The sequence below is a fragment of the Stigmatopora nigra genome, chromosome 22 (genome assembly GCF_051989575.1).
Source record: "Stigmatopora nigra isolate UIUO_SnigA chromosome 22, RoL_Snig_1.1, whole genome shotgun sequence".
NCBI classification, from domain to species: Eukaryota; Metazoa; Chordata; class Actinopteri; order Syngnathiformes; family Syngnathidae; genus Stigmatopora; species Stigmatopora nigra.
In genome coordinates this window covers 7,243,788-7,266,327 of record NC_135529.1, presented here as the reverse complement: position 1 = coordinate 7,266,327, position 22,540 = coordinate 7,243,788, and the positions used below count along the sequence as shown (strand labels likewise).

Genomic DNA, 22,540 nt, shown 5'->3' with positions numbered 1-22,540 from the left:
AACACAATCATTATAGTTCTGTAAAGGCTTAGGTTCTATTATTTCTCTTTTATGAGTACTACAAATAACTATAGCCACCTTGGGAATACAGTAATTTTACTACCTTGCATCACCTAGAGGTCAAACATCATTGATGGACACCAGTACTCACCCATTTTTGGGTGAGAATATGAAACCTTTTGATTTACCGAGCGTGCCAAATATCAGGGAGACAATATAGGCGTTGATAGAGTGCACTAAATTTGATTTGACTATGACATGCTGGAGTAAAAATGATTGTCTCTTCCTATTATCAAGTATTTGGGGATTCTATGAGCCTTCACCGTGCCGGAAGAGAGATTTTGAACAAAAGGCTGCACCCAAATCCCTCTCCTTAAATGACAAGGACCTCTATCTGACATTCCCATGCCAGAGAAGCTTTGGGATCTTGGGGCAGCCCATCAAAGTCACTTGACTCAGGAGAGCCTTTCTCACAGTAGTTGGGGGCAATATCCTCTCTGGAGCCATTGAGTAGAAGCACCACACAGGGTACTTGTTCTAGTTTTGAAGCACCATGTCGGCTCGTTAAATTCTGGCCTCCCCATGATTCTTCTCATTCAATGACTGGAAACGTGTTCAGTGAAAAAAGGTGTCTCTGTTGCTATTATAATAAAGATTATTTGTTCTTTAATGCAAATTCAAAAAAGGGAAAATGAGAAGATGTTTACAACAAACATTGCCAGACTTTTCTTAACAACCAGGGCCTTTAATACTATAATTACGTATATTAAGTAGATTTGATTGCTGTACTGTGCAGTTAATGTAAAACATATTCTGTTTGTAAATAAATATTGTTTCCAAGAATCGTCTTATTTATTGTATTTTATTTTTTTGGCGGGGCAAGTTCTGAACACGATAAAACAAAGTGCCATTTTGAAACACACTTATTTTACAAATATCAAACAGTACTTTGTTTTCAGATTTGTGTCATGTCTTTTGGGTATTGTTGCTTTTTTCCGGATTTCCCTGATGTCTGATACTGCTATCTCAAAGTTGCAGATTATGCAAACAAATTAAACTTTTTTTTCTTTGAGATGACTTTCAAGAACAAAAGAATCTCCAAAAGATACTGCAATGAATAGAGCTTTGTTATCATAATCTAAACATAATCAATCAACAACAAAAATATCACTTTACCCATGAGACAAATGATCTGCAATAAGATGAAATGATGAATAAATTAATGTAAGGTGAAAGTTATGTCGTTATTTATTGTCCAGGGTTTGTTTCATAATACTTCGCAAACCCAACATAAGCCGGCGGGCGGGCGGGCTAGGAGATGTGTGGGTATATTATTCACGTGAAAACACGGTATCACAGAAACAATTTAATCTACCTGAGATCCTCCCAAAGGCTATGAATTATGAAGGCTTTTATGGCGCCCCATATAGCTGTGTTTATTCTCAATTTATGGCTGACAGTATTGTGAGCAGAAAAGCCACTTTGAAACCCTTAAAAAAAAACCGTTTTTTATTGTGCCACCTCCACTGCACAGTTACAGTCGACACACAAATGACTCCCCGCGGACCAGCTTCCACAGCCATCCATACATTCATAATTTCTCGGGCATATTTCTTTTTGGAAAGAGTCAGCCTCAAAGGAGGAACATGTTTGTAAAAATGTGATGAATTACCCTCATAAAAAGTAGCATTTTCCCCCCACTGAAGACAGAGGCTGATATGCCCATTGTCAAATTATGAGTATACCTGGCATAGGCATTTATGTTCTCAATGCAAGAATGATAACAAAGCTCCATAATATGATTTAAAATTAAATGTATATAGTGAGATATATATGTGATATCGCAGAAAATATAAAACTACATTGTTGCTTCTCCTACTGAACACACTGCTGCCTTGAAAAATGAGATTAATTTGTTTGTAAAGCACAAACCTTTGTACCATTATAAATATTTTCCTATTGAAATGAGCATAAACGCCATATTTCTATTCCTGAGCAAGTTTCACCTATGTTCTCATTCAGAACTGACCCATACCTGGGAATAATTCAGAATGTTCTTACCCAAGGACAGAACAACAGTGGAGAGGCAGTATTCAGACCTGTGACCCTTCAGTTAGTTGATGACCTGCTCTCTATCTCATACATACACTTTTCATTTTCATATTTAATAGGCATGACGCAGGATGCTCCGCCCACCCACTATCATCAAAAAACAAAACAACACAATGGCAGACCATGAATATATCCATTTTAATGTAGTCCAATCACATATTGCTATTGATTGATATAAAATCTATTGTGTTTTAAAACTCTCAATAAAATGCTGGATGTTGCTTAAAACTTTTGACATATTACATTTATTTTTCATGTGTCCAAACCAGTCTATCTGTCTCTGCCCTACGGGAATGTTTTTTTCTTCACAATACACCTACTTTCATAGACGACCAGTTATCCTGGGGAATAAGAGCACAGAGACACACACTCTTTCTGGGGAATAAGAGCACAGAGACACACACTCTTTAGAAGAAAAAAATGTTTTCCTTTCTTTAATTTAAAAGGGTAGTTAGAAAGATCAAAGCTTTTTTACTGAGTCAGTGTCCCCCCTGCTGGGGGAGTTGAAGGTTCTCAAAGTTGTTGGTGATGATCATGATTTTTAAGATTTTCTCAAAACTGGATGCAAAAGATATTAAGTATGCAGTTGTGCTTTATTCACTTTATGTGTAGATTATCAGCTATTCAGGCTCAATGTTAGGCTAGATTGTAAAAATCTTTTGCCATTGCATTTGGTCCAGGTTCAGTTCCAAAGACTGCTATATCTGTCAATTTCAAAGACTGCAAAATTAGTCTATTCCAAACATGTCTATCTAAGTTCATTCCAATATTTCACTGCACAAAGCGTCCCTGTGCATTTTCTGATTTGTCATCTATTATATTGTCTGTTTTCAATGCAAGCCATCCTACTTATTGTCTTGCACAGACTTTAACCAATGAGGTTTCTGCAAGCAAGCACCACCTGACTGCAATCAAGTGATTGCACTTGCAAGAATGAGATGGGTGAAAACATTTTGTTTAGCTGGAATGAAATCCTGCACCCACTGTTACCCTCTGTGGCATTGTTTTGAGAATATTGTTGGAGAATATTGTTGGAGAATATTGTTCTATATGAACTTAATGGCCAATCTTTATTTTTTTTTTAAATCTGTAGTTCAACTTTACAAAACTCAATGTGAGGTTTCCTGTGAACAGAATGCATCTGATGAGTGAGATCTACACAAAATAGAAGCCATGGATCTACCTACTAACTAATCTGAACACCCACTCTTCCATCCATCCACCATTTTGGTAAAGGGTAAGTCTATTTTTTTTTACATGAATGCTTTCTTTCCTCTGCTGACCATTTCACTCTGCTTTCCACCCTGTCAAATATGCATGTAAGAAAGTAAACAGCTATCGGTTATGAATTTTGTCTTTTTTTGCCGAATGCTATCTCTGAATGTTGATCCCTTTTACTCTAAAGGTCTGCATTGTCAGGCTATGGGCCTATTCCTTCATGCAACTGCCATATAGTTAAAAAAAAAAACAGCTCTGAATCAAGGTTGGTGACCTAGAAACAATAGGTTGTCCACTGGTCTTCTCACTAGTGGATAGAAATGAGCCAGAGGAAGAGACATTCTTGAGTGGATAGAGAGGCCTCGGCGGAAGATATCTGTGTGCATTGTTTTTCTTTTTTTTTTGGGATTCCCTTAGAGTATAGCAGTATAAATTTAATGCGGAGGTCTTGGGGAGTAAATATTGAATAAGTGCAGCTCAATGAAGCTGAAAATCAAACGTTCTTCCTCAGGAGCCGTTGGCCTCCAAACACTGCAGTAGTTTGTTGACCTCTGCATTAGCATTATTTTAACAAAGATGCAATGGGAGGTTTGTAGGGAGAACAGCAGATGGGTTGATGATGGGCACGTTGTGAACACTAACAGACAGGAGCAAAGTCAACATCGCAGAGGTCCTTCTACTCTGCTGCAAAGATTAGGAAGGGTTAGTAGTACTAGCCGCCATCAGGGCTGCCAAGGCCCCAGGCCATGATGAGAAGATTCACAGTAAACCTTGACTCTGTGCACTAAGCCCACACTCTGGATGGAATACTTGACCTGCAACAATTATTTGGCAGAGTTCTGGTTTTAGTTAGAATGCTTGGTCCACCTTTAACCCTGTGCACATAGCTTTCAACATTGGATACCAGTCTTAAAGAAACTATGCTCAAAGTGCATGCTTTTCCTACTCATTTCTGTCATCATCAATTAATGACCACCATGCCAAGTATGTCCTCAAGGCAAGTTATGTCAAGTGATAACATTCATTTTGCGAGCTGTTACTTTTCTGTTGTGTGGTTGTTGTACAGTGCACGGATGCACATAGGAATGTCAGTCTGAGTTATTTTCATTATCATATAGCATAAACTGTCCAATGTGAAGATTTGCAAAATACCCAAAGAATGTGATTCTATTGAAAACAATGATATTTTTGCTGGCACAAATTTCATTCATTTTCAGTACCACTTATCCCTCCTACAATTTTAGCAGGTGGTAGGGCACACCCTGAATCGGTAGCCAGCCAATTGCAGGGTACAAGGAGAGGAAAAACTATTCATGGTCACATTTGTACCTAGAAGCAATTTAGAGTGTTCAACCAGCCTACCGTGCATGCTTCAGGGATGTGGGAGGAAACTGGAGTTCCCGGAGAAAACCCGCACAAGCTTGGGAAGAGCAAACGCTGCACAACAAGGTCACAACTCACCAGGGATTGAACTCTCAATCTCAGAACTGTGAGGCAAAGGCCTTAACTACTTTTTCACTGTTCCACCTCATTTCCTCATCTACAACTTTTTCAAAAAATAATATCTGTAGAATGCCTCTTGGATTTGTTCAGTTTTATTCAAATTCAGTGATGCCATAACACTACACCAAGGTGGAAAAATTAAATCTTAACTCTACCCTGTAGACAATAAGGGGATTAGAGAGAGGAAGATCTGTAAAATAATAAATGAATTGCCTCAATGCATTGCCCCAGGTTACCAGACAAATCCGAATGCCTTATGGCAAAATAAGTTGGTTCACAATTAACAATTAATCAGAGAGCTATAACAATATTATGAAAACGAAATGAAATGTTAAACATGAATTTAAACATACATTTTAAGTGCAAATATTTAATATGTTACCATTATTAACTCCAAGCTACCTGGCCTCCCCGAATCCTTGTCTGCTTCTCACCATTGATTGGCTGAGCCTTACTTTCTCTTCCCTTAAGAAATATTTGCCTGGTCATTTTGTTGACATCGTAGATGCTCTCTAAGGAGGTGATTTCTAGTACACTCTTCAACCTGCACAGCACGTTTCAAAAAAATCTTTCATCCTTGCCTCACATTTCCAGAAGAAATCCTCCATTAATTATTTTTTGGGGGGGATTAGACATGCTTCTTTGATCATCTCCAAAATCCTCTTCAGCCATTAGTTTCTCAAGACCACAATTAAGGACCAAAGATTCTTGCTGCTAGCCATACAATCTACACCAAGCTTGACTTTGCATAGTTATGTTGCCAACTCAATGAATTCTGCCCAGGGCCTACAAAATGAGAAATGCTGGTCCTTACCAGACCTAAACTAGTAGCAATGTCAGTTTTTTCTAAAGATTTCAGATTCACAATACTTAACTTTCCAAAGACTTGGAAGTATGATGACAGCAGTTCAACGTTACTGGTTGAATCGTTAATTTCTGACATTTTACAGGCATTTTTTTTATGTTTGGGACTCTTCAGTACACCTATTTTTTTTAATATAACCTTTTTAAAGGATAACGACAAAGCAAATCATTTTAGTTTAAATTGAGCCTCTGGAATTGTAATATAAAGAGTACTAGTACTAAGCTATAAATTTCATCAACATGAACGCTAGTCCTAAATCGATGTCACTCATTTCCCTCCTGCAGAGAGGCAGTCATGTTTTTATTAACCAGCAAAGGCTAGTTTCTTTAAACTTGATGCAAGGCTAGAACGACTGTTTAAAATTTCATGCTCAAGATTTATAGACTAAGGGCTTTTCTTTCATGTATTAATAAACCTACAGAAGATCTGATCTGAGAGATTATGGACTCAAATCAGCCTAAATGTGTATAAGACAGCTTGTGTTAAAATGATTTGGACCACTGCTTTTCATCTTAAATGATGCAGCAGTAGAGGAGGAGTCATTATAGTTGTTAGGCAATGTGGCCTTTTTCAATCAAACATCCCTCCTGGCTTCTGTTTTGAGGACTGACAATCATTTATACCTCACAAGAAAGTAGGCTTGTATATTCCCAACAAATTTGTTACACCAATATTTGCTGGCTTTTAAATGTAGCCAGTGATCTGTGCTGGACAGTGTTGTTAACTAGAGGGGATGACTCAATTACTGTCAAATAAAAAGAGTAGGAGTCATAATTGAAAGTGACACAAGCAAGCTGCATGCACATGCCTGTGAGGAAACTCCTGCGGTCAGATAACACTTCTGGTAGGCCGTTTTAGCTCTTCATCCATCCATCCATCCATCCTCAAAACAATTCCCCAAGCTTGCACTACTGTCTCCTGATATTTGTATTTGGGAATGATTGACGCTTCACCCAAACCACTCTTAATATACAGTTGTACAACAACAAAAAGTCTAATTGAACCAATGTAGTAAAAATAAAATAAAAAACTTGATGAATGACTGCTTTCACTGAGACAGGTGACTGGTGTCTTTCTGGCAGCCGTTTGATGAGATGAGCCCGACATTGAGCTTGTGTAAGCCCAGTGACTGGCCTCACTCGCTATCCCATAAGCTGCTCAGGGTCTGCTGGAGGGATTCAGAGTCCCTCTTCAAACCTCTACCTTTAACTGAACTAGCAGCTTGAATACTAAATACTGAATAACCCTGTATCAGATAAACTGTGCTCTCTTTTTCATGCATATTTGATGCATTTCACAACTTTTTGATTTTATGCAAGTTTGGAATATGAATTTAACTTACTTTGTTTGCAAATTTATATCAGTACCGATGGGGACTTGTTTGAACGTGGTCATGGATGAGCCCAGTTGGTCATGAAAACAGCCGCAGTAAAATTATAAAGAGATGCAATCACATTATGGGAGTTATTATTTTCTCTCTCAAAATGATGGAAACAGTCTCAGGAAAGTGTGGCATTTGAACAAAAATATATATTTATATTTACAACATACAAAGAATGTAAAGATGCCTGTCAGCTAATTCATACTGTATGATTTGTATAATAAACCACCATCATTGTTCAAAAGGTTTCTTGAGACCATAAATACATTCAAAATTATAGCAAAAACATTGTTGTCAGAGGATATTCATTAAGAAATATGTAAATTTAATTTGTCATTACAGAAGTGTTTAAACAACCGATTTTTTTTTGTAAAACATGAACATCTTTAAAATTCTTGCTAATTCACCAGCAGAAGGATTGAATTGATTGCCTTTATTGTCATTGTACATTATAATATGATTTAAAGCTTCAACATGAAGTGCACACATAAATTATAAGTAACAAGCACAAATCAACATCTACCTTACATCTTTCCTCTGTAACGCAGGTTTATGCAGTTCTCTTTTCGATAATAAATCAGCTCTCAACCCCAATTGCACCTTTGTACACTTGTGGTTTTGCCGATGCAAAGCACAGCATATCTTTTGGCATGTTCAAACAGTAAGAAAATGCTGTATTCATTGTAAACAATAGCAGAGGAAATAGTGAGTTTGAGAAATGTTTATTCAGCAGGTAAAAGTAATGAGGAGCCTCCTCCAATGACGGAGACCACATTACTAACATGCCGTTAGTTAAAGGAGGCTCTCACTCAGGTTTAATGGGTTGCTTTGGCAAACATAAACAATATAATAATGAGCGAAGATCTGTATTTTCCACATGTTAAGTCAAACAAAAATACCTCTGGTAAGGAAAATTAGCAACTTCAGTCTTTAACCAAAATAGGTACATGTATTCATAGCACTTTGCTTATGCACACACTTATTCTGAACCCTCTTTGCATATAATTATGCTAAAAAAAGGATTCTTCGTTCAATTATTTAAGTTAAGTTTTTAAAAGAATGTAAAATGTATTTGAGTTGAGTTAATATCTTTTGAGGATCAACATTATACACTAGTGACTCCAATAAAACAATCATTTTTAGCTGTCCCAATACGTATATAAATATATATATTTCTTTCTCAAAAGGAGGCAATTGTAAAATCAATATTTCCCTCTGACAAATGCCTGAACCATAAAATTAATGTCATGAACATCAACTTGAGAATAAAAATGCATGTCATTGGTTTTGAAAATGAGTTTTTTTTAATTAATCTTTCACCTACTTTGGTGACATTGTCAAGTCAGTGAGCAATCATATTGAGATGTTACAAAAACACCCAGTGAGCTTGTTCTGGACACAGCGACATGCCGGACAACCGTTACTTTTAGTGAGGTTTGCCTAATCAGTGTTGATGGAGTGTGAGGAAGGATGCTAATCTGGGTCATTGCATATGTAAATGCACAGCTGGGATCTTCGCAGTGCCAAAACAAGTCAGCTAGGGTGTCTGTGTGTCACCCAACATTAGCTCCAACACGGCGGGTGGAAAGGGGCGATCAACACACTCAATAGTGTGCTGTAGGGGATTTGCGCAATCACCACTGGTGTCAATATCAAGCCTCCCATCAGCCTCACTTAGCGTTTTTAAAGCCATACTTGAAATGATATTTGTGTTGGCCCAAGGTCCTAGTCTGGTGCCCTAGCGTTTTGTGTAGTAGTTACAGGACTTGAAGGTGTGGGGATCTAACTTCAGTACAAAAGTACAATTTGAACTCTGATTGGCCAGTAACAAGTCTAATTTTATAACTTGAACTCTTAACATTCATGCTGACCATAAAGCTATTCTCTCCATTTCATAAATCCCATACTGTCTCATGGGGAGAGTTTGGTGATGATCAGAGCCCGTGTTGCCCTTTATTTTGGATCACACATTAGTTTGTAACAGACTAGTGTCAGAACAGCAATATGTCTGGCATCTGAACAAAGGCCAATGTCAATCAAACAGGCTATTCAACTGTCTCTGCAAGGTTTGTTTCTCCTTCATACTGGTTGCACTCTGCACAGGGTGAGCATGCTGGTGGTGTAGTTGTATCTTTGCTTGGGATCAACTCAATGGTAGTATGGTTGTGATTTGAATGGTTGTCTGTCTGTGTCCCATAGTTCAAATGATTATCCAACAGTTTCAGGCTGTAGTTTTCCTTTTGTCCAAAGTTAGCCGGGTACTTGAAGGTAACACCCACAGGCAGGGAGCCTGATGTGTAAGATCTAACCATACACTCACTGTACCCCAAATAAAATATACATGTGATACTTAAACCGTGTACTGCAATCTAGAAAAGGGTTGTGGAACAAGTACAGAAAGAGTAGGGTTTCCAAATGTAAGCCTTATTATATACTGCAGTTGTCTAGCGCTGTTACAACTCAAACTCCATTTATATATGTAAGGTGTGACTCTAGGAGGTGTTTAGGTAATGTGAGTGGAACTGAGGGTGAGAAAGTAGTGCAAGGGTTTTAACAGTATCAGAATATGGTGAGTGGGAAGCTTTGGGGTGCTCCTGGTGTCTATCTGTACATCAACTGTCAAAGACAATTTTATTCACCTCCCACTATACACAACTTAGGTGGGGGGAAAGAACAGTATGATCCATAACCCTGTGTGAAAATCGATGTGGGCAGTCCAAACATTAAATCAATGCAATCAGTTGGCAAAGCCGAAGTGGGAACTGAAAGGATGCAGAGAATGGTGGGAGTTGCAGAGAGAAAGGAGATGGTTCAGAGGAGTTCACAGACGTAGCCCGCACTTGATGACATATGGATGATCCTCCTAAGCTAGGTTGCATGGAGGAGTTAAGATCAGGGAAATGTGGGTGTGAAATTACTACTCGAGGTATTGGATGTGATAATGGAGCAGTACTGTGGAAAAGACAATCCTAGTTTTATATAGTAACTCAAAATCCAACCATTATTACATCAGACAGAATCTTGGCATCTCCAAAACCACTTTATGTAAATTCTATATATTTTTCATCCATTATATTACTTTACATAATGAAAGAGCAGAACATTAGTCAGTAGATTATTAATTTGTGATGAAGAAATAACATACATGAGGGATTTAAGGACAGCCACTGCGGTCTTGGCTCAAGTCGAATTGCCAACGTTGTGACTTTACCCGACTCGGCTTTACTCAACATCACCTCATGACTTAATTCGACTCATTTTGTTTTGACAATTGACACTTTTTATGAGACCTAGACAACATCACTTGAAACACGCTTGTGCCTCACATCAGAAGACTCGTGCAATTGTCTGATTATTACTTTGGTTGGTTTTATTTGTTCACTCTCCATTGTTGACTTTTCGTTTAATAACGGTAAGACAAGGATATAACCTGTTTAACCACTACGGCATTTTTGTTGACATTTTCTGTTGAAGCCCTGGGGTCTTACTTTCTCTAGGCTAAAAATCACACATTTATGACTGTTCACTGCGGTCTTATTTTTCATTGCTGTTGTACATGGAATCCAGAAAAGCGAGCAGCTGGTTGGTATTCAGTGCGGCCTCTCTGCACAAAGTGTCTGGAGCACACAGTGGCAGGGGCATCCTCCAGGTCAGAGCAGGGGTAAAGGGGTTTGCTAGAAGCATTGCCCCAAGCAGACTGAGGCCTCAGTGGACTCATCGCTCTGATCATCTCTGCCTCCCTCCATTCATAAAACACTGCCATACTATTGAAACCCTAGTCTGCTCTTGTTTTCGACTGTTTGACTGTTTCTGGCTGCAATCTAGAGATTTTTTTTTTGTTTTGGTTACAAGTTAGTTTTCTCATGCTAGATTAAATCAATGGAGTTACGTAATCAATCATGAAATGTAAGAACGAAACAAGTTTGGTGGTGTCTCAGTTGCTTGAAAACATTTGAAAGTTGTAGCTCTGTTGTGTCCTTTAGGGTGATGTAGGACAATGGCTGAGCGTTGTTCATGGTCAAGCCATGTCCATCTGGATGCCCTGATGCCAGGGGCACTTTTCCCAGCCTACTTATGACATTGGTGTGTGTCTTTTTAACTGTCGCAAGACATGGAGTTGATTGGGGTAGAGTAACCTTAAACATGTGGTTTTACTAAGAATCGAATGAACCCGAACTATTTGTGAAGGGCATGTATTACGAATTAGACTAGGGAGGATATTTTCAAGTATTGATTCACAACCCACTATCCTTCCCTTTCCCTATACCTACATTTTGAAATTATAGGGTTGTCACAATATTGATAATATTGCGATATTCAAAGTGCCCCGATATTGTTGTGGTCTGGCCTTGACAATGTTGTGGCCTTGAAGTAGTGTAAACATTGTTAATAAATGTTGTGTAATATTATATCTTTTGCACTAGCTGTACACAATACACACCCACACACAGACACAAAGCAGTTGTGCATGCACATTATCATGCGGGGCGTTGTCTTCGGCCTGTTGCATTATGTATCAGGCTCAAGGGAGCCAGGCCAATGGTGTGTGAGACAGGCTGAAAGCAAGTCACACTGTAGGACACATGTCTTTGCTGTCACACCACCTCTCTATGGACATGAAACATACACACACAACACAGAGTTACACAAATCACTCTGTGGCCTGACAAATCTGTTCACAAACACACTTGCCCATTAATTCAAGCTGTTAAAATTGATACTGACCCAGATGCAGTTTAGCTTAATAGAGCTGCTGTATATAACCTTTGGGCTAGATCAACCATTACTGTGGGATTATTTGCCCCGTTATGTTCATTATTGTTCATTATTATTATTATAATTATTGTTACAATAGACCCAGAAGGATATTAGTCTGTATAGCTATGCTAACAAATGTCTTAGAATTTGTGTAAAGAAAGACATTAAATATCAAAGTAATATTTTCTATCCGTGATGCAGAAATGTTACTGATAAAATAGCAACTTTGCATGTTTTAACTTCTTCAAAGGCAAAAATAAAGTTACCACTGCACTGGTGCATTATAACAAAATGCATTTTAAATTGATTACATTTTGATGAATACAGTGCAGAATACCTATTTAACAAATTTGTGTTTGACTCTTCATTAAAATCCAAACAATACAATAAAAATCATATGTGAATGAAGATGTTAATCACATTCAATTCAATATAACCAAAGGAAAGGACATTACAGTACATCTAAGACTGGTAGCAATATGTCCAAATAAAATTGCCAATCAAGGAACGCTTAATCACTTTTTTAAAGACAACACACACACACACACACACACACACACACACACACACACCTGTGTCAAGAAGTAGAGCATTTGGCAAGATGATGGCATCAACTCATCATTGCATTATTTTAAAAACAAACCACATCAGAACCAAATCCTAATTAAATCATGGAAGTTTCCCCTAAGTATGGGACTCAAAATGTTCACTGCTATGTCTATTCATTGGGGAGAAAGAAGGAGAGAGGGGAAGAGAGAGTGAGAAAGAGAAAGCAAAAAAGAGAGGGAGGGGGAGAGAGGCTGGTAGAAGTCTCAGGGGACTGGATTACCCCTCTGCCTGCTCCAGGCCAAACAGCTCTAGGGGGGATTACTGTAAAATCTGCACCTTGGCTGGATTAGAGCACTGGACCTCATTTCCATTTCCTTATTTACCTCAGTCCACAAGAAGAAATGCTCAGCTGCACAAAAAAACATGCTAATTGATGCTACAGAGAGGTGCAACATTCACGCACGGAAGGTCAACTTTCATAAATATACTTTTTTGCTTTTGTTGTAAACTAACGACATTAAGGATATGTTCCAAATTTTTGATGCCAGGCTGAATATTAAATGGGAGTAAATGGGGGTTTGAGGGTTCGATCCCAGGTCGGTGCTCACTGTGTGGAGTTTGCATGTTCTCCCTCAGCATGTGTGGGTTTTCTCTGGGTATTCTGGCTCCTCCCACATCCCATAAACATGCAGGGTAGGCCAGTTGAAAAATCTCAAATACCCTTGGATATGAATGTGATCGTGAATGGTGGTCCGTCTTCTTGTGCCCTGCGATTGGCTGGACACCGATTCGGAGTTTCCCCTGCCTGGTGCCCGTAGTTAGCTGGGATAGGCTCCAACTCTCCTCCGACCCTTGTGAGGACAAGCGGTTTAGAAACTGAATGAGCAAACTGCATACTGTGGTCTTAAATTTGTCTTTAGCTATTCATTTTTGCATTGCTGTTCTTTTCAGCATTTGTCTCAATGTTTTCAATAGTTTCTTAAGCCTCCGTGTGCTCTCGATGTTTGTGTGTGTGTGTGGGCATCTTAGTAAGGTCCTCATTACTTGGCAGGGTCGCTTACAGACATGGCCACAGCATGATAAGGACAGTTGGCGGAACTATTTCTGCAGGTTTTTTTTTAACGAGCGAGTGATGGGAAGGACGGGTTAGTTGCCTCAGCAACGGGTTGGAACTTTGACCTGCGAGGTTGGTAACCTGTATATATTAGGATCACAGCCGCATATAAATGAACTGCTGGTCCTTTTTCTCCTTCTCGTCTTCTGCCAGAATGTCCTTCTTGTTCCAATCTCGGGTTGACATGCAAAATAGTGCCCTTGCTCTGAAGGGCAAAGTGCGTTCTGGATGTAACAGGCTCTTCTGTTAGTGATAGCTGGAGAGACAAGATTCCACAATGCATTTCCAACTGAAGAAACTATATACAGTAGGGAAAGTAGGGTGAGTTGTGCCACCCCTGTTATCCAAATAACTTAATTCAACAACTTCATGTTTTAAGAGAGTTTACATAACAGTTGACATGGTACACATTTGAATTGCATACCTTTTATTTTAGAGAGATTAAAGATTTAACAATGGAGCACTTTAAAATGTAAACTGTTGCTTTCTGTAATAAAGGACCCTGAATCAGTGTGCAATTTCAGGTACTGCAGTTTATTTATATTTTTATATACACTTCTGGGACATCATTGGGAAAGATGAGAGGTTGGACCTTAATTGAAAAGAAATTTCAGAGCTGCTTTGATTGTTAGGGAATGAGGCCAGCTGTGTTTGCACTCTTCAAATTATACCAGTTAGTGCGTCTACTTTACTATATTACCAACCCTCAGTCAAACTCAACTCGTATCAAATATACACTGGTGATAAAAATACAGCCCATCACGTAACATGAAGATGGATTATTTACTGCTAATACTTTTGCACGGCTCTGCGCATTCCCCAAGTAAAAGCTGGCATGTTAACAGACTGCTCATTGCACACTCGGCAAGCTTCCCTCAATGAAACCTGATTTATGTGCTGACAGGTTGAGGAAATCCAATGTGCTCTAAGTGCATTGGAAGACATAGAACTGCTGCAAGCTAAATAAGAAATCAATAAGTGTCTGGCTGGTTTGTCAGGTAGAATATTCAGTTGGGTGAAGTCTAACAGTGTTTTAAAAGAGACGTATAGCAGGTTTTCTTGAATTTTACACAATTTTTCCCCCCCAAAGCCCATAACGCAATTCCATGATTAGTAACTCCACACCAAAACTTTGTTTTCTACTATCTCTCTCTCTTGCTCTCCCCATCTATCCATTCAATCTACCATTTTTTTTTATTGCCAGCCAGAACATGCCCCTAAACCTGAATTCATGATCAATGTAGTATGGTATATTCCCGACCAAGTGGCACTTTATTTTAGTAGCTAGTTAATACTCAAGTGCAACCTTTTTTTCCTCTCTTGAGAACCGAAAGGCTGTTAGAAATTTTAAGCTGCAGCTATCTGAAAACTCTTATGGTAACAGATGCCTAGTTCGCATGTTGTCCATTTTACTATTGTTACTTTAACGGTTTTTCTTGGTTTCTGCAAAAAAAATGCCCATCCCAAAGTACTGCAGTGTGACATTCGTAATGTAATGTAATTTTCTTCATTGTCCACCTAAGTCCAAAAAATATACGTATTTTGTGCAAATTGCTTCTGGTGTGTAAAAAGTCACAAAATGTTTTGTTTTGGGTTTTTTTGCCTGACAGTTAATGAAATATTCCCATGATGATGATCCTTGGATAAATTGTCGCCCTATTTTGTCATGTCTCACCCCAACCGAGTCGCAGCCTTTTCTGACTGGCACTACCTGATCACCCTAATGAGGCTGAAGCACAAACCAGGGCAAGAGGGCACTGCCATTATCTGGTGTCTCTCCCATTAAAATCACCTCCAATGCCCGTGACCATCCAACGCATCACCCTCCAGTACAATTAACTGGAGAAAAATATGCAAATCTAAACTAAAAGCTCTATCGTGAGGCTAGAAAAATAGAGACTTGAAAGCGAAGGGAGGTGAAGTGAAGGAGAACCGCCGAGGCAACTTGTCCAAAGGGGACCGAATGATTAGTGACACCAACCTATACATCTTCACACGATGTTGTTTGGGTGAGGATGGTGGGGTGACAGAGTGACAGGGATAATTACTTAGGAAAGGTCAGCCTGGGGTGATGGGGGCGAGCCAAAATTGCTGGGGGACTGCAGGGCCTCCATGTCAGTGACAGTAACCTGCAGAACTTTCCCCTGCCTCTCTTGCTACAGAGAGGTCGTTGTACAAACTATATAGTGCATAGCAGAACACGATTAAATAAATACATGCACTGTCCAGCTCTTGTTAATACATAAGATAATATTTGATTCAACAACAGATATCTAAAGATAAATTCAAGCCTAGATGTCAACAATTTCACCACAGTTTGATTGATTGATGTCAGTCAATGGCCATTGGAAGGCTTTGTCTTCCCCTGATATCACTTTATTCTATTTTCTGATAAGCCTTTATCACTACATTTACAAGGTCATGGTCTCATCTCACAGGAGGTTTTCAGAGAGTACATAAAAAAAATATTTCTTTTGAGCTAAATGTAAATGCACAACTGTGTGTTTGAGACCATGGCATACATCTCATTGGGAGTGGAGCATCAAGGTGGGCAACATGTTGATTTTTGTCCCAGCATTCCACAGTAGCTTTTTCTCATATTAACCATCCTTTGCAGAAATAAATAATGATGGTGGAATCAAGACCTCCACGTAGTAAAGGAGACCTTATGAATAATGCATGAATGAGAATGATAAAAATAAGGCTAAGGAGGAAGTGAGTATGTAAGAAGGAATGCCACACATGCCAATAAAAACATTGGAAGCCTGAAGTGAAGTGACAGTCGCCGGAAGTGTTGCACAGCCTGCTGTGAGTAAAGATGATCTCTCGCTCTCTTCATTTTATTCTGTCAGTGGTTTGCCTCATTTCATAGGGCTTGGCATGATGATCTTCACATTTAATGAAGTCATGGAAAAAGGGAGGACGGGAGCTTAACATTTTCAAGCATTCGGAAGATTTGCATTAAAGTCCCACTTCTTCTGATGTTGGACTATTGATTGTTGTCATGTATTTATTGCTGCTTCCTAATATTCACATCAGGCCTTTATAGGATTTAATCGGTAAATGACAAACCACATCATTAACCACCATCTGCAATTAACCCACTCAATGGAGCAGTGGGTGAACAATACACATCCCCCGGGGGATTTTGTGTCAGGACTGTGATCAACCGAACTGACTAAAAATTAAAATGTCATGAATTAGTTTCAGGGAGAAAGTTTGGCTTGTAGACAACAAATGTGTATAGTACCCATGGAAACTCACCAGGAAAGACCCTCAACTCCAGGTTAAGATTCATAATTATGCTTAATATGATTTAAAGGAAATAATAATAATTATTAAAATAAAAATAAATGCTTTTAAATTCACAGTGGACAGATTCTTGTCAATGACCAGCTGTTTATACCTTTTTACTTTATTTTTCATGAGAGCAATTGATTGGTTATTGCAATGGAGAGAGAATTGGGTGACAATTCCCCAACACAGACAGATGGGAATAGAAAAGAAAGAAGATAATAATATGGAATGGAAAATATTAAGGTTAAGGGCATTGTTTCTCTTAACCTACAGCCATTCCGACAAAAAGACACTTACACTGTAAAAATAATATGAATTCCTTCATTAATATTGCCTAACTGCCTAAAATACATTCCCCAAAGTCCTAAGGAAAATTAAATCACCACAAGCAACTGTCTGATGGGTGCCTGCCCTTTACAAAAAATATAAATTAGAATAATAAACAAGAGGGAAGCAAAAACATTACTTTGCATTTTACTTTGCAGATCTTGTTTTAGCCTATTTGTGAAACACTTGGTTGGACACGAGAAAATGTTTCTTGTGTTGCAGATACCTTTTTTAATTTGCCCCCATCACAAATCGAGCTACTGTCCTGTACTGGGCTGACGGAGCAAGACGGATAAATTTAACCATCCCTCAACCTCTCAGTTGAAGCATTCATCCGTGCAAGCTCCCTCCTTTTGCTCTCACTAATCCAGTCACTCTCAAATCTGACCATTAACTTCAATTAATCTGATGGTTCATCAGTAGTGGATGACTGTCATGGGCCATACCCTATTACTTACTTGATTACTCTTAATGGGAGAAAATACGATAAACAAATTCAATTATCCATGACCTATTTCCAATGGTGGGGACACAGAATTAATATTCATGTCATCTCTGAAGTATGAATATGAAGAGATCTAATTATCTTGGTGTCACGATATAGATGGACAGGGTATGTAAATATATTTCATATTCATGGTGATGAACTACACGACTTTGTAAAGGCCAGAGAGGGAAATGAGCGATACTGAAGACGAATACCCCCTGCTGTGTGCTCGGTAAACATCAATTCTTCACGGAAAGCAACCTTCAGCCACCCATATTGATGACCGGGCTGTTGTGGATTCTTGCAGCAAAGCACACAAATGATGAAGACAGAGAGATGTAGATTTAATTAAATCCAAACATGACAATATGAAGATTGAGGATGCTGACTGAAGATGGATGCACAATGGCTCCTCATTCAGTCAGCTATTTGAATCATTGCTCCGCCAGTTATGTAAGAAGTATTTTGTTTTAAAACGAATAATGTTTTGAACCAACTAAAATTGCATTATTGGTTGCCTGAGGAAACACTACTAGCAGGTAGTGTGAGAATTGTGCTTGGAATAGTAGCAGTATTGCATAAACCACTGGTGTTAAACTAATTCCATAATGGGTCAAGACAGTCCTGGATTTTGTTCCAACTGTTACCGCTTAACTAGTGTAAGCAATTAAATTTCTGCTAAAACAAACGGCATACGGTTGCCATAACCTCATTAAACTTGTAGGGGATCAGATTGGTGATAAGGTAAGGTGTCCTCTTAATTGGTTCGAATGAAATCCAGGGCCCTCTTGGCCCTTCATGGAATTGGTTTGACACCAGTTGTATATACAAAGTGTTAGGTCTGTCCGCTTTGCAATAACAAGTATGACTTCCTACTGTGAAATAACTTGAGCTCCCTCTGTTGGCCATCGCTTAAGTCATGATCCCGATAAAAAAATGTTCACAATTGACATTGTTGCAAATAGTTGGCAGCACTGGCGGCACAAATCATTTCTGCCAAAAGAGTTCACTTTTGGGGATGGTCAAATTTTGTACTCTTTTGTAAGGTCTGGGTGTCAGTGTACATGGAGCTGCTCAATGTTAGTATACAAAACCCCTCTGTGCCTGCTCTTCTTTGCCCCCCTCTTTCCATTTCTCATGCACACTCTCCCTTTACAGGCACACTAGTGTCTGTACTTCTGTGTGAGAGTCTAGGTCTCTTTCCTTGTCTTGGAATACTTGAGTGCACTGACTCTAAAGGATCGATGAGAGGGAGAGATTCAGAGCCAATTATTTTCAGCTTAATGGTCCCACGGGATCAAGAGTGAGCAACAACAAAACGCCTTCAAGAGACATCAATTCTGGACAAGCCATGTTCTTCCATTTCTGCATCATCTCCTATGTGGTTTTCTTAAACTACACTTTACAGTGCGGTAATAATTTTTAATTCTGATAACAGATGGAGTGAGTGAAGACTCACCAGAACATTGAAATATAGCACACATGGAAAGGCAAGGCCTCTTAACTAGCCCCAAAGAGTTCATTCATCATTTTCAAAACCATGTATCCTCATGGGAGTTGCTGGGGTGCTGGAGCATATCCCAGCCAACCATGGGAAGTTGGCGCTGTACACTGAATAGGTTGCCAGCTAATGGCAGAGCACTAGGAGACAAACAGCCATGCATGCATAGACACGTCTAGGGACAGTTTTGAGTGATCAATCAGCCCACCATTCATGTTTTTGAGATGTGTGAGGAAGCAGAAAAAACACAACCATGGAGGGAACTTGCTACCCACCAGAGATTGAACCTTCAACCTCAGAACTGTAACTGTAACCATGCAATCAGCGTTTTCTACCTGTTATAACCTGCGTAGTCTCTTCCTTTGATAATTATCTTAACCATTTGTGAGGTGAAATATTTGTTAATCTGAGAGCGTCTTTCTTGGTTGCCAAGCAGCAGGACGCCGAGTTGTTTCAAGCAGTCCCGCAGGATGCCTCCGAAGCGCTGTTCAATGAGTCGCCGCCGGCGACACTTTCCGCCAACAGCTTAGTGCTCATCAACTATTTAGATATGCACTTAACACTCTTGGAGTAGCTTAAGTCTAGCTGCTGGCAGCCACTGTGAGGGGAAGCCCTCGTCAAAAGGATGATAGGTGAGGGATGGGCATTCCAATGATGATTTTTGTTGGGAAAATCACACCTGATTAAAACCTACACTTTGCCAGCTGAAAAGCTTTCTTTGTGAGACATGATGTTACCTTAGTCCGTCTCCAGGAACAACGATGACGTTTAAAGCTCTTATGCGAGACACCATTCTCAGTCTCTGCCTTACTCGAAGCCAGTCTCCCATGCTGTAAAACCCTTAGACCCACCAAAAGACATACCTACCACCAGCAAACCTTCCATCTCTATTGCATCCCCCAGGCTCCCACCAGCAACTCCATGAGGGGTCGCATGATGAATGAGTAGACAGTCAGCAGGACCTCTGTATGCATGTATATATGAGGATTCTCTATGTGGGGGTGTGTAGGTGTGTGTGTACGTGTATACCGGCCAGAGAGTGATGACCACAACTGCCAGGGTGATCACAGAGGGATTCATTACAGCGACAGACAGGGCCGCCTCTAAACCACAGACTGTGTGTGTGTATGTGCAAGTCTGCATCTCAGTGTGTGTGCGTGCATGTGTGTGTGTGTTTCTTGACAGGCCCTCCACTAAAATGGTGTCTGAGGATTATACACTGGCTGAAATGGAATAAACAGTGCTGTGTGTGTAGGTTTGATAAATTATTTACATCAATGAGGAAGCAGCGTTGACACTGTTTATGCCCACACCTGCTATTCTTAGTACTTAAAGGATGATTTATGTGTTATGGCCACAGTGGATTTCAGCATCTATTGGTCTGCCGTCTTTTGGGACAAAATAGTGGTGGATACAAACTACTACTGACTCATTTGGGAGGGAGCACAGAGTGAGGAGGGCTGCATCATATAACTGGACCAGGCAAATACCTGTCCAGAGAGCTGTTAAAGCAGTTTGTTTGCACTTACACTCAAATGAGTTATGGACACATGGAGGGAAAGAAGGCTGACGACAACATACTGTGAAACTTGCAGCTATCATAAGAAAATAGTGAAGGTTAAAGATGACAAAATAATGAAGTTGCTACTCTTGACGGAATAGAAAAGGCTATATGCACTATTTGGATTAGTGTAAAACTGTGCATTATGATACGATAGTTTGTCGATGTTGTAATTGTTTAAACTTTGGGTCCATTTAACTGATTATGTTATGAATTTACTTAGTCTTAGGAACTGTGTTGAAGCCATGGCAAATGCTGTGTTGAATCATCTGCTGTTATACATATAAAATAGCCACGATTTCTTTTTTCATGGGTCAGTAGATGGTGTCAACATTTCGTTGGAGCTGCCTCATTCTCTTTCTCTTCTATTGTAATAAAACTAGATCTCTGCTATAGGCAACATGGAGAATAATTGTGTACGATGCTGCATGTTTTGGGATCGATCTAGTTCAAGACTACTGGGCCCAGTACTGCCTTACACATACGATACCTATAGTATTTAATATTTAAAGTACTGCCTGGCTTTTCAAATCAATAGTTCTGCGTTTTTTTACCTTTGTGTGTATCTGTGTCAATTGTTTTATCTATTTGAAATGTTATACTGACAGGAAAGCAAAACAATACTATTGTTTATTGTGATACTGTCAGGTTTGACTTTGTACAACTTTAGAATATGAGCAATGTTTACTTTTATGTACTGCATTTGAAAAAGTAGTTTTTTTTTCGAATTCCTTCATTTAGAACTTTTCATGCCACCCAGTTAATTGTAAATAGAATTGATGTCAAGTTGAACATCAAATGATAAACTTATAATAATATGCTAATAATGTCATTTTATTACAACATAAAAGGGCATTCCTCACAATGTTATTTTGGATTTATCTGTTTATTTACTCAAAATGAAGGCTTTCAAGGCAACTTCTCAGAGAACTGAAATTCTCATCATCCTACTTGAGCATCTCCCAACAATATTTGCATTCAGATCTTTTTTTTTCTCCCACAAGCGACACAAACATTGCACTCTTGCGGCGAGTAAACTGCAACTTGTCTACGGAATCTTAGCATCACATTGCATCATTTCCCCGGTAGCTTATCCTAACATGTCCCAGATATCAGTCTCCCACTGCAGACTGGGTGTCACAGCCAAATTTACATGCAAGCAACACAGACACCCAGCAGTAGGCCTATCACAACACAGCACACCAACTCAATATTTTATAGTCATATAAAATATGCCCGAATGTGTTCATGGCATCTGCCATCTTTGTGCCTTTGCAGGCCCCAGGAGACCCGTTTGATCTGTAATTGGGAACTGTGCTGAATTAATCAGCAGTTTATCCACTTTTTAATTGAAATAACACTTTCAAAACCAGATAAAACAGCAGCTCTGTGTTTTTTGCTTATGCACTTTAATAGCCTAGCTGCTGATATTCAACAAAAATTGTTTTGACAGGGATCACATGAAGATAATGAAGAAATATTGGATTTGTAACAGAAAATCTGAATTTCAGAACACCTATGGTGAGTCATTTTAATTTGTCTTCTTTTATCAGTTCCCTATGTTACCTCTTGAGCCATTTTTTTGTTCAGGGTTAGGGTATATTGATTAGATTTATTTTTATTGATGATGCATGAGGTGCTCCCAATCTATGCTAACCAATCTAGGGTTCAATTCCATTAAGAGTTTTTGTTATTCAAATCCAATTATATGCTTTCTGACTTAAGTTGTATATTTGTTGTGTAAAGTTGTTATTATTACCTGGGCGATTGTGTTTTTTAAATTATTCGTCATGGTTCATTCATATTTTTAGATTTTTTGTTTGTAATTCAATTATCTGTGATTAATGTGCAGATTGTTGGTGTGTAT

General features: G+C 39.0%; 1 protein-coding gene across 4 annotated transcripts in view; it reads left to right on the top strand.

The window, feature by feature from the left end:
* Positions 1-3,066: 3,066 nt before the first annotated feature.
* The window catches only part of LOC144215367 (adhesion G protein-coupled receptor D2-like), a 46,113-nt gene continuing 26,639 nt past the window's right edge, over positions 3,067-22,540 (top strand). For 2 of the 4 annotated variants that reach the window (XM_077744245.1, XM_077744242.1), the window contains exon 1: positions 3,069-3,349. Coding sequence is in view for 1 of the 4 variants with exons in the window: in XM_077744239.1 (XP_077600365.1) it covers positions 22,192-22,194 (3 nt within the window). In the remaining 3 variants the exon portion in view is untranslated. Of the gene's footprint in view, positions 3,350-22,126; positions 22,195-22,540 lie in introns of all 4 variants that reach the window. The other 2 variants (XM_077744239.1, XM_077744240.1) reach the window with 2 other exon arrangements.